This window comes from Phragmites australis, chromosome 15 (genome assembly GCF_958298935.1).
Source record: "Phragmites australis chromosome 15, lpPhrAust1.1, whole genome shotgun sequence".
NCBI classification, from domain to species: domain Eukaryota; kingdom Viridiplantae; phylum Streptophyta; class Magnoliopsida; order Poales; family Poaceae; genus Phragmites; species Phragmites australis.
Genome location: NC_084935.1, coordinates 20002621 through 20019414, shown reverse-complemented (window position 1 = coordinate 20019414; position 16794 = coordinate 20002621). Strand labels below are relative to the sequence as shown.

Sequence of the window (16794 nt, the reverse complement as noted above, 5' to 3'; positions counted from 1 at the left end):
GACACCTATTGACAAAATCAAAAGAGATAGACACAAAGACAAACATATTAAAGCATGTTTGTAAAGAAAGAGAGGGACAGAGACATACACAAATAAAAGAGAAATCAGATGGAGATCAATAAAGATAGAATTGTATACAAATACAGACAAATAGAAATATAGAAACATATATAAATATAGAGAAAAGGGAAAGAAGAAAAAAAGAAACATAGAGGGAGATAGAGGGATTTGGCCATCAGAATATAAATACAGAGAGAGACACAAACAAACATACACATAACTAGAATGATAGAAATAGAAAGAGGGACATCTATTTACAGAATCAAAAGAGAAAGAGACACAAGAGATATACACAAAGACAAACATGTATATAAATAGAAAGAGTGACACCTATTGACAAAATCAAAAGAGATAGACACAAAGACAAACATATTAAAGCATGTTTGTAAAGAAAGAGAGGGACAGAGACATACACAAATAAAAGAGAAATCAGATGGAGATCAATAAAGATAGAATTGTATACAAATACAGACAAATAGAAATATAGAAACATATATAAATATAGAGAAAAGGGAAAGAAGAAGAAAAGAAACAGAGAGGGAGATAGAGGGATTTGGCCATCAGAACATAAATACAGAGAGAGACACAAACAAACATACACATAACTAGAATGATAGAAATAGAAAGAGGGACATCTATTTACAGAATCAAAAGAGAAAGAGACACAAGAGATATACACAAAGACAAACATATATATAAATAGAAAGAGTGACACCTATTGACAGAATCAAAAGATAAAGACACACAAGAGATATAAACAAAGGCAAATACATACACAAGCATACATAATATCCCATAAATACATACATGCATGCATACATACATGCATGCATACATACATGCATGCATACATACATACATACATGCATGCATGCATACATACAAATATATTCACATATATATACATATGCATACATACATACATACATACATTTTGCAAAACTTACATATTTAAAAAATTTGCAAAATATGTTCAGGTGCAATTGATTTTGACATAAATTCTGAAACAGAAACAGGAAAAAAAGAAGCAAGACAATTATTTGCGGAGACTACTTACCCCTGGAGTGATTTGGTGAGTGAGTAACAATATTTTGAAACAAAAAATTGGAAACTTCCTTACAAAAACTGTTTGAAAAAAATACATTGATGTAGAAAAAGGCATGAATTTTTTTTTGAAACAACATGTCCAAAAACCAAATTAATCTTATTATTTGTATGACACAGATCGAGAGCAGCAGCATCACAGAACTTCTTACCCAACAAACAGACGCAGGGAGTCTGCAATGGATATACAATGAGGTATTCCCCCTTCGTTATATTATATTTTAAACTTAAAGAATAGAAAATGGATACATGTATATTTCTTGTAAATAAATATGAACACATTATATTTCTATTTTCCATAAAACAAAACAGGAACAACCAATTGGGGGCTACACAGGACTCCTAACAAATCAACTTCCATACCATGTAAGAAAAAAAAACAAAATGTATAACAAGAAGTCATTGTAAGTTGATGGTAATACTTCTGACTATTATTATTGCCAATCAATTATAAGGTTGAGAACAGCATATTTGTGACAACTAGCAGGCTAAGTGACGACAACATAACATTGCAGCTAAATGATTTGTCAACCAAGGTATTTTATGTCCCCCCCAAAAAAGAAAAGCATAATACAGTATGTATAAATGTGAAAAAAATAAAGACCAATAGACAACTAACCTTCAGATTTCCATGCAGATTCAACCTTATGCCACTGTCAATGGAGACAAAACATCCAAAAACAATGAAGAGAGACAGTCAGATAATCTCATAAGTCATGAGGTAAAGCCACCCTTCGTAAATAAAAAAGGATGAAACAAAAATAAAGAATGTGAAATGGATACTAACCAAATGTTTTGGCAGATGGAAAGTTCAGAAACATGTGTTGAAGAAGATGAAGAAGAAGGACAATGGAATTTAGACCTGTTCAGAAACATTGAAAAAAATCAGGTAACCAATCTGTCCAAATAAAGATATTCAACACAGAAATCACTAGAGTAAATCGCCCCTGATCTATATCTTATATACAGGACATTGAAGCTGATATTATTGATGAGCAAAGAGCAATAATATGTGGAAGCAACCAAACATCAAACATGGAAGCTGTTTTATGTGGGCACAAAGTTGGCCAGATAAGAAAAGAAGCAGTACATCAAGAGGAAAGATGCAATGAGGGTGCTGAACTAAATGAAGGAGACATAGATAATTTTCTAGAAAATGAAAGAATGGCAGCAACTCAGGGCAATAATGTGCAAATAGATAGCGAATGCACCCCAACATTAGGGATGGAATTCAAAACCCCAGAAGATGCTCATCGTTTCTTTAACTTCTATTCATATTTGGCTGGTTTTGCGATAGTCATAGCACATAGTGCACGCACACAAAGCAAGAAAAGGAACAATGAGGTGGTACGGATTACATACAAATGCAATAGACAAGGGAGGAACCGACAGTCAAAAGGAACAACAGAGGAAGAACAAGAACAAGAAGATGAAGAGGTGGCTGTAGAAAGAGACACAAACATTCTCATTAAAACAGATTGCCAAGTTGTGATGGTGATTTCAGAAAGAAATAGTGTATGGAAAATTACAAGAGTAAACCTAGATCATAATCATCCATTGAGTCCAAGCACGCAATCAAAATTCTTTAGAGCTCATAAAGATATGACTGATGAAGAAAAAAAGATGATAAGGACCTTAAATGATTGCAACATACCTACAAGGAAGATGATTGCTATTTTGGCTTATCTTCGTGGAGGATTGGAAGCATTGAGATATGGATCAAAGGATATCAGCAACCTAAGAACATCAATCAGAAGAGAGACATCACAAAATGATATGATGCAGGCAATTGGTTTCTTCACAAGAAAAAAGATAGCAGATCCAACATTTTTGTATAAGATCAACATGGATAGCAGCAATAAGGTCAAGTGCATATTTTGGACTGACACAAAAGCAAAAGAATACTACAAGTTGTATGGTGATTGCATAAGTTTTGACACTACATACTTGACAAACAAATACAATATGCCATTTGCGCCTTTTGTGGGAATAACAGGCCATGCAAAGACATGCATATTTGCTTGTGCACTAATCTCAGATGAGAGCACATATACATTCAAATGGTTGTTCACAACTTTTCTGGAAGCAATGGAAGAAAAAATTCCAAAAAGCATCATAACTGATCAAGATGGTGCAATGCAGTTAGCTATAGAACAAGTGTTTCCAAATACAAGCCATCGTAATTGCTTATTCCACATAAAAAATAAAGTGAAGCAAAAAACTGGAAGAACATTTGAGGACAAAGAACTGCATAAGGAATTTGAGGATATAGTGAACAACTCGCTGACAGTGGAGGAGTTTGAGAAGTTATGGACAGAAATGGTAGACAAGAATAACCTTCATAATATAAGATACTTGACACACATTTGGAATACAAGACAAAGATGGGCACCAGTGTATTTCAAACATGAATTCTATCCTTTCATACAAAGCACTGCAAGAAGTGAATCAACAAATGCAAGGTACAAAGCAAATGTTGGACCTACATATAGTGTTACTAGCTTTCTAAAGGAGTATGAAAGGATATAAGAAACTATATTTGACAACGAAGAGCATTCAGATCATGAATCAAACACAAAAAGACCATCAAAGCTTTGGTCTGGATATTGGATAGAAGAACAAGCAATGCTGCTATACAATAGAAAAATTTTCAGAAAATTTCAGTTTCAGCTCAAGGGTACGACAAAGCTAGATGTGACAGTCATAGAGAGGAAGAAGACATATCATGTTTACAAATCAGATTATCACAAAAAGAAAGAACATAGAAGCAGGACTTACATTGTGCTGATAGACTTAAATGCAGGAGAGTACACATGCATTTGTGCGAAATTTGAGAAAGATGGCCTCTTGTGCTCACACATCCTGAAAGTAATGTTGGAGCAAAAAATCAAAGAGATTCCAGATAAATACATAATAGAAAGGTGGAAAAAAAGAGAAAGGAAGAAAGAAATATCAAGCACATCAAACGCACCTGTGGCTGATAATGTAAGTCTGAGGTTCAATATACTCTCCAGAAGGCTTGCAGATATTGCATCCAAAGGGGCAAGAACAGAAGGCAAATACAACTTTGTGCTTACAGAAATTGCAAGAATGGAAGATCTAATGGACAACATTGATGCTAAAGAACAACCACAAAGTTCAACAGACTATATGCAATCAAATGGAAATGTGCAGATAAATGGAGAAGATATATATTCAGAATCAATTGTCCAAGTACAAGATTCAGATGTGGCAAATACAAAAGGGAGACCACTGTCCAATAAAAGATGGATGCCAACTGTTGAAAAAAATACTAAGTAAGCAAAAATACAATTGTGGACATTGTGGAGGGGCAGGACACAATGTTCGCGATTGTAAATTCAAACACCTAAAGTTTGATTTGAGCAAAAAGAAGCAGAAGAGAAAGAAGAAGGACATCAGCACTACTACAGAAGGTAAAAAAAGAACCATTCCTGCAGTTTTTATAAAAAAATTTAAGGTAACTAACAAAAAAATTATGACTGAATTTGTATCTATTACTATAGTCTAATAAAGTATGAATTTGTAGGAGAAGAACAAGGACAGAAAGACAACGGGAAGAAGAGAAATACAAATGACAGCTCAACTCAAGGACAATGAGTAAAAAGCACGATAGAGGACTAAACAAGGATTTATATCGATAATTTGTACTAGAAATAGCAACAATATTTCAGCAAGTATTGTCTGATGAACAAACTACAAAAGTACTATGATGATAGAACATTATGTAACTGAGTGCTTCAATACAATGTATTTCGTATTATCTAAGGAACATATATGGGCTACTTCCCAAACAAATGTGCTGCGTATGTGCTACATTTTTACACCAATTCTTAACTCTCTAGGTTGTATTGTTGCCATTTCATACAATGACACAGTGAACTTCTACACCCCATGTCCAACTCGAAGATAATCTCCCTGTCAAAAAAATGATCGATATTGGACCAACATATAAAAGCAAAGGCAAGACTCTTTATACTTCAGAAAAAAATTCCTAAAAAAAATAAACACAAGAGGAAAACTAACCTCTGCATAGAAGTCCCTTACAACGCTAGTGTCGACGATGTTGTGCTCGCTGAAAACTAGATCATTCACAAGTTGAATTCTGATGTTGGGTATATCATCTTGTGAAAATTCAGAGCGAAGAAGAGCCTTAGGTCTCCAAAGTTCCATAAACTTCATGACAAAAACTCCACAATCAAATCTAAAACAAACGAAAAACAAAGATATATTAGAAAAAACCAAAAACAGAAACAAAAAATATTGGCACTAAGGTGAGACATACATATTGTTTTGCTTCGGAACAGAAGGATATCCAATGCGAAAATTGTCCAAATGTACTGGGACTGGTGTTTGCACAAATTTATTCCACACATGCTTGAAAGAAATAATCTGAGAAAACACAACAAAAGCTATGCATATTAGATTGAAACTTGTAAATTCATACACACATATCTTTTTCAGTAGAACTGCAAAAAAACACATACGCACACAAGCATTCTAGTAGTAGCTAGATCAAACAACAAACAACCACATAGCTAGTTCAAAAACAAACACACACACATAGCTGTATTGCTGCCTTTTCATGCAATGACACAGTGAGCTTCAACAATTTATAGTATATGACTCCAAGTATGATCCCAAAATACTTGTTGCAACAATTTAATTGGGTAAAAAAGAAGGAAAAAAATGGCGACAAAGAGATATACGAATATACTTGCTGAGAAATATATACAAAACATATACAAAGATATTGTGCAAGCTATGTTCTGCTCAATAAATGTCATATCATTTTACACAAAAATATGCAGCAGCCCTATATTATGAGGACTACAGCAATACTCATCCACATATCAAACAAAATCAATACAAACCCAGTAAGTAAAAATGAGGGTATTGCCAATAACAGAACTACAAAATATTAACAGACCCCAATTACTTGCTGCAACAATTTAATCAGGTAAAAAAGTAAAGGAAAAAATAACAACAAAGAGAGATACAAACATACTTGCTAACAAATATATACAAACATGCCCAAAAAAATTCAAACCCAGAAAACGCTCCAATCCACGGGGACGTACACATATACACTAACTCCACCAAAAACATGCTCAGAAAATATCCAAACCCAGCAAACGTTACAACCCCAGCAGCCACGGTCTAAATCCAATCCACCGACACCAATCCAAACTCAGCACTTCAGACTGCGGGGTGAGGTGACAAATTAGCAATTAAAAAAAGAACTTTCATGACTCAACACTAATGTAACCAACCTATTTATTGGCTATCGGATAAAAAATGAAAACATCAACAAACTACAAAAAGTAGCTAAAATAAAGCTTGGTGGCAAACTTCTAGAGCAATGAACAAACTACTGCCGCAGCCATTCTTCCCGCAGCCACACGCACACAAACACACACACCGCACACAAACTTATATACATGTACATGTACACATACACATACACATAAAGAAAAAAATATATTACCAACTTTCTTCTTACAAAAACTTGATAATCATCATCCTTGGAATACAAAGAATCGAGGAAAAGAAACCAATTGAACTTCAAGTCAACAACAAAAAGGAACCAATGGTCGCCATGACAGATAGGAAAAATGAGCTACAAAAAAATTAGGCATTATCATCTTACAAATTGCAACAATTAGAAACATCATGAAAAATAACGAGAGGATTGACCATATCAGCCTTATGCAATGCGACAACGCTGGCAGCTCCATCAAAACATTTATTCACATAGGAGTAATCAGTGGTATCACTCAATAGCACAGCCTACAAAAAAATAACAACTCTTTATATACAAAAATTATAACAAAAAAATGAACCCTATTCAATTGTGAATAACAAAACAATTAAAACTCACACCAACACTGGAGAAAAAATAGTGCTTCCTTGACTTTGTAGGCCTCTCATCCAAGAAAAATTTACGGCAAAAGGCATTTATAACAAAACTACCAACTTTACCACCAGGCATCATAGAATTCCCAAGAAAATCATATTTGACATGGCAACCACCAATATCAATGGCATACTGGCTGCGTAAAAAGAAAAAAAATACTTGACTATAAATTAAATATTCAGACATACACACATAACAATTAAAAAAAAGACTTGTCAAACTTACTTGTACCATATTGTGCTAGTTGCAAGGCTGCACACAGCAGCATAGTTCCTCCTCTCTTGAATATTGATAACAAATTTAGAAGCACTATTGACAACAATATTAGACAAAACATCAGGAGGAGCACCTGCACTGCTGCAACCAATAAAAGTACCCTTGACAACAGCAGAATGTGGGATGTCCTTATTAACAGGCTTGAAACTTTGATGGTCATATATAAAAGACTTGTTGTAAAGATTCTCAGATTTTGAACACGTTGACTTTGTCTTCTGATCAAATCTAATCTCACCAAGAACCTCCACATCAACATTGCCCTGCAGCATCAAAAAACACAGAAAAAATTAATTAAGCTACAATGTCCATGGATAAATATAATTATTGTCCAGTAAAAAGATGTGATAAAAAACATACATGAGAAGGTTTTGTTTTTGGTTTATAATTCAAAAGATCAGTAGTATGTGCAAAGACATTGCAAATAGAAATGTGATTTTCTTTTTGGTCATCTTCAGAATCCGGCAAAATGACAACTTCAACAGGAGTCTATCAAAAAAAAAGGTGGATACAGATAATCATAAATAGTGTAATGCATAGTTGAACTAATATATAATTTGTAGACTAATACATTGTTTGAGAAAATGTCCAACACATCGTACCTTTGATTCAATACGCCGAGAGCGATTGGAAGGATGATTAGGAGAAATTTTTTCCAAAACATAATCATCCCTTTTCACTGCAGCGATACCTTTCTTGTATGAATCAGGACATTCATCAAAGAGTAAATCACAAGATGGATTGTTCAGATCAATAAAATTTAGTTTGTTATGGATATTTCTAAGCTTTGGCATAACCTTGGGCTTCTTAATTGGAGCATTTTCTAAAAGAACAAAAAAAAAAATATAATAACATATCATAATAACTAACCATAATCTATTTTGATATAACACAGATCATACCTATGACAAGAAGATTACCAGAAGATACGGTACTTCTATTTTTAACAAATTCTGGTGTGCTCAGATCAACAACTGAAAATATAGGAAAATAAATAAAAATTATCCAATGTAATAATTTACACAACACTAGGAATCCTACGCTATAACAAAATAAAAACTAACCTGGCTTGCATAATCTTTGAAATAACCTCTCGGTTCTAGGATCCTTAACAATAACAAAAAAATCAAAATTACGATGAGATTATAACATACAACTCTAAAAAAATTATAAAAAAGATGTGGTCTTAACACGTTTTCAGATTTTTGAGGATACCTACCTTAAAGTCAACTTTTTCAGGATTCCTCTTGCTGCTCATGGTGGTGAAACATTTATAATTTATGTTTTGATTGTGTCGAGATAAAGAGTTTTGGACAGCATCAGCCTAAAACAAATTCGCCAAAAAAATGAAAAAAATCAAGACAAATTCTAAAAAAAATAACAAATAAATTCAGAAAGAAAAATGCAGAAAAAACATACTTCAACAATGTCTACATCAAGCTTCCACCCAGCCTTGAGGGACAAATTTAGGTCAATATTAGGAATTTCGCCTTTACACGCTTTTTTGCATGAAACTGTTGGAGACAACATCAAGCTATTATTTGGGTTCGGATTCACAGCATTCTTGTTACCTATTTTGGAAGAAAAAAATAGTAATCTTAGCACATATATAACAGAGCAACCTCACCACTAATTTTTTTTAACTAAAATATAATGTGACAGATGCAACATCAATGTTCAGCCAAAAAACAAGAAAGAAAAATTGATCAATAAATTGTATTCATAGCAAAACAGATGAAAAATGTCTCTACCTTATGGATTCATTGATAATAGCACAAAAACAAAATTACTTGTCTCAATCTGCAAGGTGCATATTGTTATCAAACGAGACGGTTTAGCAATAGTGAAACCAGAAAAGAGCAACTTTGTCACAGAAACACAAAGTCATTTAGCAAAATATTAGTCCTCTATAACATGTACACTTTCCAAAAAAAAACTTTGCAAAACCATCTGATTTTACAGAAGGTAGAGAAAGAACTGGCCTGAACAGTTCAACTAATTAATCTTTTGAGGTGCACTAAAAATTAAATCTAAACAAGGTAGCTCATTTTGTTATTCATCCCTTGAGAAAAACTACAGAGTACAGACCATCCCTAAACAATATAGTGAAAATGCCCTCTGTGTGAGACAACATACATGAAGGTATAATAAAAAAAAGATTGTATATCTTAACACATAACAAACAAAAAAATAAATGGAGCAAATAACAAAGGTATCACAGAAAAAGATTGTATATATAAATAAAGAAAATAAGAAATGTATCACAGAAAAAAGCAAAAAACATGAAAGAATAAAAAACACAAAAAGAAAAGGAGAATAGAGACAAACCTAAAGAAGGATCAAGTTGTCGTTCATCATCAATCATCTTTACTCTCGCTTCATTGAACAACAACAACATTTTAAAAATTAAATCTTCACAACTCAATTGAGCTTTCTTAGATTGTTCAACAAAATGATCTACAAAAATGTGACATAGGTCATCTTTAGCCTGTGAAGGGAAAAAAAAGTCACTGTTAAAACAGTGTCAGTGTAAGAAACAAGAATATTGAAATTGTAAATAAGGAATGAAGAAAGCACAACAAAACTAAAAAAATACCTGAGGGGGAAGAAAAGAACCAAAAGAACTCTCAACTCTAGACATAAAATCAGAAGACATTGAAATTATGTCGAAAGTTTTCTGATCATACTCAACAGAGATGTGTGTGGAGGTTGGTTTTGATTTCTTGTCATGTATAATATTTTTGCTCTAAGAAAAAAAAACTGTAAGTGATCATAACAATTAAAACAACTAACTCCAATATCAGCAAAAATACATATAAAAAAGGACATACCTTGACATTCATGATATCAGCAAGAATAGAAGCATCTAACTTCCTCTTCAACTTTTGGATTTTCTGAAAAAAGAAAAAAAACATGGATAAAAAAGAACTGGAGTTAACAACATGCAAAGATAAAAAATGAGAATTAAAAATGATAGTAAAACTCATAAAAGTGCTTACATCTTTCTGGTACAACTCAAAAATAGCATCATCTAATGCAGAATACTCCCTAGGATTGTTTCGATTCAGACCATAAAATGATTTTAAATGGTCCCCATCATAACCATACTCATCGGGGATCAATTCATTTCTATCACCGTTACCCATCTGAAAAATGAGGACAAAAAACATTCTCTTACACAAAAAAAAAACATGAATAACAAGGTAAACAGCTATGCACTTGCAAAAAATAAATAACACCAAACATGAACATTGGCAATGGCTGTAAGTATGCTGCACATAGACAAAAATATGTGCTAAAAATTTATACACATCTATGACTAAAATTGAACATACTACATACAGCACTTAGAGGATCAGCATGTGTTGCGCGTAATTCAAAAAAAATAGAGAGAGAGGGTGAGAGAGGGGGGAGGCAAGGAACTCTCCCTTCACACATGACATGGCAAAGTTTACGCTAAAGCAATATAAATCACACACAACGAGCTATATCTATATCACCAATGACCAGGATACGGAAAACATAATAGCAAGCACGACCAGCCAGCAAAGCCACACCATGGACAGCACGGTCACACCAACACACAATAAGCACAAGATTCAACGGCAACAAAAACTTCCTCACCTAGAAAAAATCGCTACTCCCCATCGCCACCATGAAAGCACAAACAAATCAGAAGAGATTAAAACCAACAAACACTAGTTAGATCAAACGAAGCAAAAAATCAAAATGATCTTACCGAAGTGCAGAAACAACTAATTGCATCTCCCCATACCTGGCTACTCGCAACAGACCAAACCCTAGCAGCGAAAATTAACCAAAAAAGAGAAGAAATCAAGGAGCGTCGGTGGAGGAGCGTGTGAGAAGAAATCAACAATAACGCACAGATCAGCATACTTACAGCCATCGAGTGGACCGCTCACCATGAGTTGAACGAGCGTGCGATCTGGACGAGGAATGGAGGATGAGGAGAGGGAGAAAAGAGGAGACAGAGAGCGCAGAGTCTTCCAGAAAAAATGAGGACAGAGACACTACTGTTGGTTAGGACAGCTATCGATGGAAAAGAGAGGGCGCGGAAACCGAGGTTGGAAATTTCAACGGGTGTACAGGCTGGCCTCCTTAACGGGTTGTGGTGCGGGTCTATTAACCAATAAGGAAAAAAATCCACAACATTTAATCAAACTGAGTGCGATTTTCAAAGAAAATCAAACGGCTACAAATTTGACAGATTTTTTATCAAGAATCTGTTGACAGATAAATAGCAAGAATGTTTAATTAATTAGCATGCTCTTATATGAAAACTTTAGGTATGAGCATATTTATTTTGATTGTTAATGAATTAGAAAATTTCTCCATGATATTTAGGTATGTAGCAAGATTCAATTATATATTTTTTATTTTATTTTAATTAGCAAGCTCCAATATATAAACTTTATGTATGAGCATGTTTTTTTATTTTTACTTAATTAGCCATACAAAAGGGTTGAACAATAAAGAAAATTTTTAGGGATGGCACCAACAAATACTCATCGGAAGCGTACGCGAAAGCATACAAAAGGGGACTCCTCAAACTCCGGCCACTTGCCGGTAGGAGATGACGAGGTAATTTATTTGTTGGTGATCGCAAAATATTCTAGATGTTATGAATTTGGATTTACAATAATGATATAATTGTAGATGGACAGAAGATGGATGTACGATGCGAGCCGTGTGAGCACAGAGTACAAGAATGGTGTGGATTGTTTCCTGGTAGAAGCCGTGGCGTACAAGTCAAATACACAGTCTCAAGACATGTGCTGTCTATGCGTCAATTGCGAGAACAAGAAGCAGTTTTCCACCACCCAACAAATATATTCCCACTTGATGCCAAGGGGCTTTATGCCTGGCTATACTCGGTAGACCGAGCACGGTGAAGCTGAGATCGTACAGGAAGGGCAATACAGTGGCAGAGAAGATGAAGACTTGTGCACCGATATGCCGACTGATGAATACACCGATATGCCGCCTACCGGAGATATGTTGGTCGATGATGATCTAGAGGAGATGTTGGCCGACGCCGACGCCGATGATCTGGAGCAGATATTGCGTGATGGGGAGGGGAACTTCACCAATGAAAGAGAGTTACAAAAGTTTCAACATATGGTAGAGGACTCTAAAACACCGTTGTTCCCGAGCTGCGAGAAGGAGAACACAAAGTTGTGTACCGTGCTTTCACTGCTACAATTGAAGGCAGGCAACAAGTGGTCTGATACAAGCTTCACAGAGTTGTTACTGTTGTTGCAGAAATTGCTTCCAAAGGAAAATGTGCTATCAGAAAACACGTACCAGGCCAAGCAGGTTGTGTGCCCATTGGGGTTGAAAGTGCATAAAATACATGCATGTCCAAACGATTACATATTGTATCACAGAGAGCATGCAGACTTGGAAGCGTGTCTCGTCTGTGGTGCATCACGGTGCAAGCGTGACCGTGATGATATCGATGGTGAAGGAAAGAATTTAGGCCTCCCATCAAGGTGATGTGGTATTTTCCTATAGTGCCCCATTGAAAGGATCGAATGGCCCAAGAGGGGGGGTGAATTGGGCGCTAATTAAAACTTCTACCCCTTAAACAAATAAAACCGTAGCCTAGACAAAGAGAATGTGATTACGTGATTTAAACTAGGAGAAGGCAACTAAATAAGCAAAATAACCAAGAGAGAGAATTTTAAAGAAGGACTCGCAATAGCAAAGATACTCAAAGTAAAATGCGGGAAAGTAAATAGTTGGAGAAGAGAACACCGATTTTTTCCCGAGGTTTCGAGAAGTTGGCACTTCCCCCTAGTCCTCGTTGAAGCATCCACCAAGGATGTAGCTCCCCCTTGAGTCACCAAGACTCAAGTGCTCCCTCTTGATTGCCCCTTCTCCATCTCCGGATTGGCGGGCATCAAACCAAGTACATCATCTCTTCCCGGGGCTCCCACAAGTCCTCCAAGAGCTCACCGAGAAAATCTCCGATCACCAAGACCGTCAAGGTGTTGCCAACCACCAAGAGTAACAAGCCTCAAGCTATACTTGATAAAGACCAAACCTAGACAACACCTAGATGCACACTTGTTGCTCTTCAAGCACTTAAAGAAGTCCCTAATCTTCAACTAAGAACTTAGAATTGACACAAGTGCTCTCTCTCTTGCTTCTAAATGACACATTAAGTGTATGAGTTGCTACAGGGTCGCAAGAGATGCTGAGAGGTCCAAATGGGTGGGTATTTATAGGTAAAGGATCGAAAATTAGCCGTTGCCAAACAACCCAGAACTTTTTCTTAATGCCGGAAGGTCCGGTGTGAATAACACGCTTCACATCGGAATATCCGGTGCTAATACTTCTGACAAAATAGCCGTTAACTGTTCCATTAGCCGTTAAACCTCCGGTGATTAATCCGGACTTACGGCAGATCATTCGGCGCATTGAAATGGGCCAGATGATAGTTTGCAACCTCTCTGTATAAATTCATCCGGTGATTACTCTTTGCTACGCCGGACCATCCGGTGAGTAGAGTTAATTCTAGACTTCACTGCTTTCTATTTCTCCGGTGTTCTCACCTCTTGAACGCTGGACTATCCGGTGTGGTCTTCAACAATTTTTCAAGTCAGAACTCTTAGGAATTTGCTCCGGTGAACCCACTCTTGATACAGAGGATCATCCGGTGAATTAAAGTTTCGCTGAATTTATCTATTTCAAAACCATTTTGAGTTCTACCTTCTAGATTCGGAGCCAAAAGCTTTTTGAGGTTAACCTAGCAATAGAAAGTCACAAGTGTGTATCGACTATGTCTAGACTCACCTAGGTCAAGCTACAACTCTTAACCCCTCTTTATAGTACGGTCAAAAGACTAAATAGAAATAGAACCTATACTACTCTAAGTGTCCTTCATCTCCTCGTGACACTTAGAACTAGAAGATCCTTATCCTTCAAGTTCCAGTCATTTGATCGTCCATATAAGCTTTTTAACGGGCAAGAGTATCAAGACATCATTATCAAATAAGTTTTTCTTTATCCTTTACACTGCTCAAAAGCTCAAACGTTAGTCACAATGATATGGTTGTCATTAATCACCGAAACTCTTACCTCTTTCTTAGGGGCCTAGATGCTACAATCTCTCCCTTTTTGGTGAATGATGACAACACATACTAGAATAAAAGATGTGAAATTGAAGAGCAATCTACCAAACTATGGAATCATCGACATATATCAATTTGAACAAGAAAAAGTGATAAAAAAAATAGGAATTACGTGCACATGAAAATAATGTAATGACAAGCGAAACACATCCATATAGAGAACCAAATGGCCTGTCATTACAATAAAAAAAATCAAAAGATCCAACAATCCGAACTTAAAACTACCCAAAAATCTAAGCTCTCTCCCCCTGAATCAAAAACCTACAGCTGCCTGCAGCTACTCTCTCTCTCTCTACCCACTCCCCCTATCACTAGACTCTCCCCCTTTGGCATCGAAGCACCAAAAAGAGGAAACTAGGACACAACTAAGAATTTGGAGCGGGAGGAGACTGAGGATCTGTGGCAGAAGAGGGCGCCACGACAAACTGGGAGCCATCATCGGAGCTGGACGGACTGTGCCCCGCAGCTGCTGTCACCTCATCAATTTGACACTGCACTGACTGAAGGGCAGCATCGGGCTCATCAAGTGCAGGCTCAGAAACTGGTGGAGGCACGACTGGCTGCTGCTGCTCAGGAACTGTCGGCTGGGGAGTATCCTCGAAGCGTAGAGGACCAGTGGGTAGAGGTGAAGTCAAAGAAGGTAACACTGGCCTCTGAGATGTCCTGACAGGCTCTGAGAGAACTCCGGTAGCCAAAAGAGCAGATAGCGGAAAACTGGACTCCGGAGTGCTGAGCAAACTAGTGGTGCCGGTAGGAAGAGGACTAGGAACTGCAGCTGATGCTGGAAGCTACTGTCCTGGCTACTGAAGGAGGTATGAGAAGAGCCGAGTGTTAGTCTCCCTGTCGGCCAACAGAGCCTGCTGCTGCTGCTGAAGTGCTGCAAGCATGGCCTGCTGCTGCTGCTGGAGAGACTGAATAATCAAAGTCTGCTGCTCCTGCTATCGAATGATATCAGCCTGATATTTTAGCTGCCTCTCCTCCTGAGCTGCCTGCTGCTGAATAAGCATCTGCTGCTACTGTACCAACATCTACTGCTGCTGCTGCTGCATCTGCTGCAGGAACTGAGAAAACTCCGAAGATGATGCAGCAGGAGGTGGTACTCGGGGGGTCGCCTCAGGTGCTGAGGGAACTGAGGCTGAATGCTGTATACTCTGAGCAGACCCGCCTGCCTCGTGATCATGACGTCGAGGTAGAGGCGGCAAGAACTCGTGATCCGCAGAGTCGGAGTCACTATCAGAGGCTATGTCTAAGAATGCCTATGGTAAGTCAGCCTCGGCCTCTGCAAGGGCCTCATTCTCAGCAGCTGCTCTCTCTCTATCCTCAGGAGGGATTTGCTCCTGTGCGTGAGCCATTGCTCGCTGACCACGACGTCTATCTGTAGGAGGAGCTGGAGCATATACTTTGAAGGACCGAGAGGACTCATATGTCTCAAAGAACTCTGGAGGTCTGGTGATCTGAGCAAGCAGGAAAGAGATGATATGCGCATATGGCTGCTGTCGGACCATCGTCATCCCATCGGCGATCACATCCTCAATCTCACACAGAATGAAATCCACAATGTCGAATGGCTGGTGAGTGAAGATAGATAGGATAAGCCACTGCTGAAGGCTAGTGATTGACTCGGCGTTCCCGATCCTCGGTAGCAGACTGTGCCTCAGAGCATTATGAATGACTCGCACCTCAGGGATCAGCATATCTGGCAATCTTCGAGAACTTGGAGGGAACGGCAGCCTGAACAAAGGGCGGATCTGATCATCAGTCGAGAAAATCCCTCCAGTCAGACCACGGCGAGGAGCACTAGCACCTGGATAAACAATCTCATGCAAGCTCCTGTCAGACTCCTGCAGTCTCAAAGCCTCTAGAATGTCTGTCCTGTATAACCTCTGAAAGTCTCCCTGGAACATGAACTGCACAAACGATCGATCCTCGGCAATCCAGGCTGTGGTATAGAATACTCTCACCCAGTCCTCAACATAGTGATCTACATCTATCAGTAGGTCAGTGAGTCCTGGAATAGAATTAAAGTGACGCCTCACATCTGCTCCCCCTGTAGCTATCCTCATATATCTCCAGTTGAGTGTCTTGTGAATGCTCAAACTAACCTTTAGCTTTTGATATGAGACATAGAAGCTCTCCTGCAAGAGGGTGTGGAACCTCGGATCTGTTCCCTCTTCTCTCTCCTCAGGGAACCACTCATCAATGGGTACAAATCGTAGCTTCTTGACCTTTGGTGACTTGTAAGAGGTCAAGTCACGCAACCGCCTC

General features: G+C 37.5%; 2 protein-coding genes across 7 annotated transcripts; one reads left to right on the top strand and one right to left on the bottom strand.

Moving 5' to 3' along the window:
• Window positions 1–1725: 1725 nt before the first annotated feature.
• Window positions 1726–4464, top strand: LOC133892183 (protein FAR1-RELATED SEQUENCE 5-like). The gene is made up of 4 exons (XM_062332897.1): window positions 1726–1885; window positions 1967–2053; window positions 2134–3626; window positions 4179–4464. The coding sequence occupies exons 1-4, from the start codon at window positions 1796–1798 to the stop codon at window positions 4462–4464; spliced, it is 1956 nt and encodes a 651-aa protein (XP_062188881.1). The 5' UTR covers window positions 1726–1795.
• On the bottom strand, window positions 4136–11409 carry LOC133893628 (uncharacterized). Of its 6 annotated transcripts, none has more exons than XM_062334702.1 (19): window positions 11274–11409; window positions 10997–11172; window positions 10372–10518; window positions 10204–10266; window positions 9969–10118; window positions 9701–9860; window positions 8792–8943; window positions 8592–8696; window positions 8437–8479; window positions 8275–8346; window positions 7975–8195; window positions 7733–7861; window positions 7325–7635; window positions 7064–7235; window positions 6880–6972; window positions 6671–6802; window positions 5468–5574; window positions 5209–5386; window positions 4136–5100 (listed from the first exon to the last, which is right to left on the bottom strand). In XM_062334702.1, exons 3-19 carry the CDS (start codon window positions 10516–10518, stop codon window positions 5068–5070), a joined length of 2268 nt encoding a protein of 755 aa, XP_062190686.1. In that variant the 5' UTR covers window positions 10997–11172; window positions 11274–11409; the 3' UTR covers window positions 4136–5067. The 6 variants fall into 6 exon arrangements, with proteins under 6 accessions (XP_062190686.1, XP_062190688.1, XP_062190691.1 ...); XM_062334704.1 differs by having other exon boundaries at window positions 6671–6745; XM_062334707.1 differs by having other exon boundaries at window positions 7975–8063.
• Window positions 11410–16794: the final 5385 nt, after the last annotated feature.

Coding starts and splice junctions, on each gene's coding strand:
- LOC133892183 (XM_062332897.1), top strand. CDS start 1,796: ATGCAGATTCAACCTTATGCCACTGTCAATGGAGACAAAACATCCAAA. Junction 1,886..1,966: donor ATAATCTCATAAGTCATGAG/GTAAAGCCACCC, acceptor ATGTTTTGGCAG/ATGGAAAGTTCAGAAACATG. Junction 2,054..2,133: donor GAAACATTGAAAAAAATCAG/GTAACCAATCTG, acceptor TCTTATATACAG/GACATTGAAGCTGATATTAT.
- LOC133893628 (XM_062334702.1), bottom strand. CDS start 10,518: ATGGGTAACGGTGATAGAAATGAATTGATCCCCGATGAGTATGGTTAT. Junction 10,267..10,371: donor TTGAGTTGTACCAGAAAGAT/GTAAGCACTTTT, acceptor TTCTTTTTTCAG/AAAATCCAAAAGTTGAAGAG. Junction 8,196..8,274: donor TGGTAATCTTCTTGTCATAG/GTATGATCTGTG, acceptor TTGTTCTTTTAG/AAAATGCTCCAATTAAGAAG.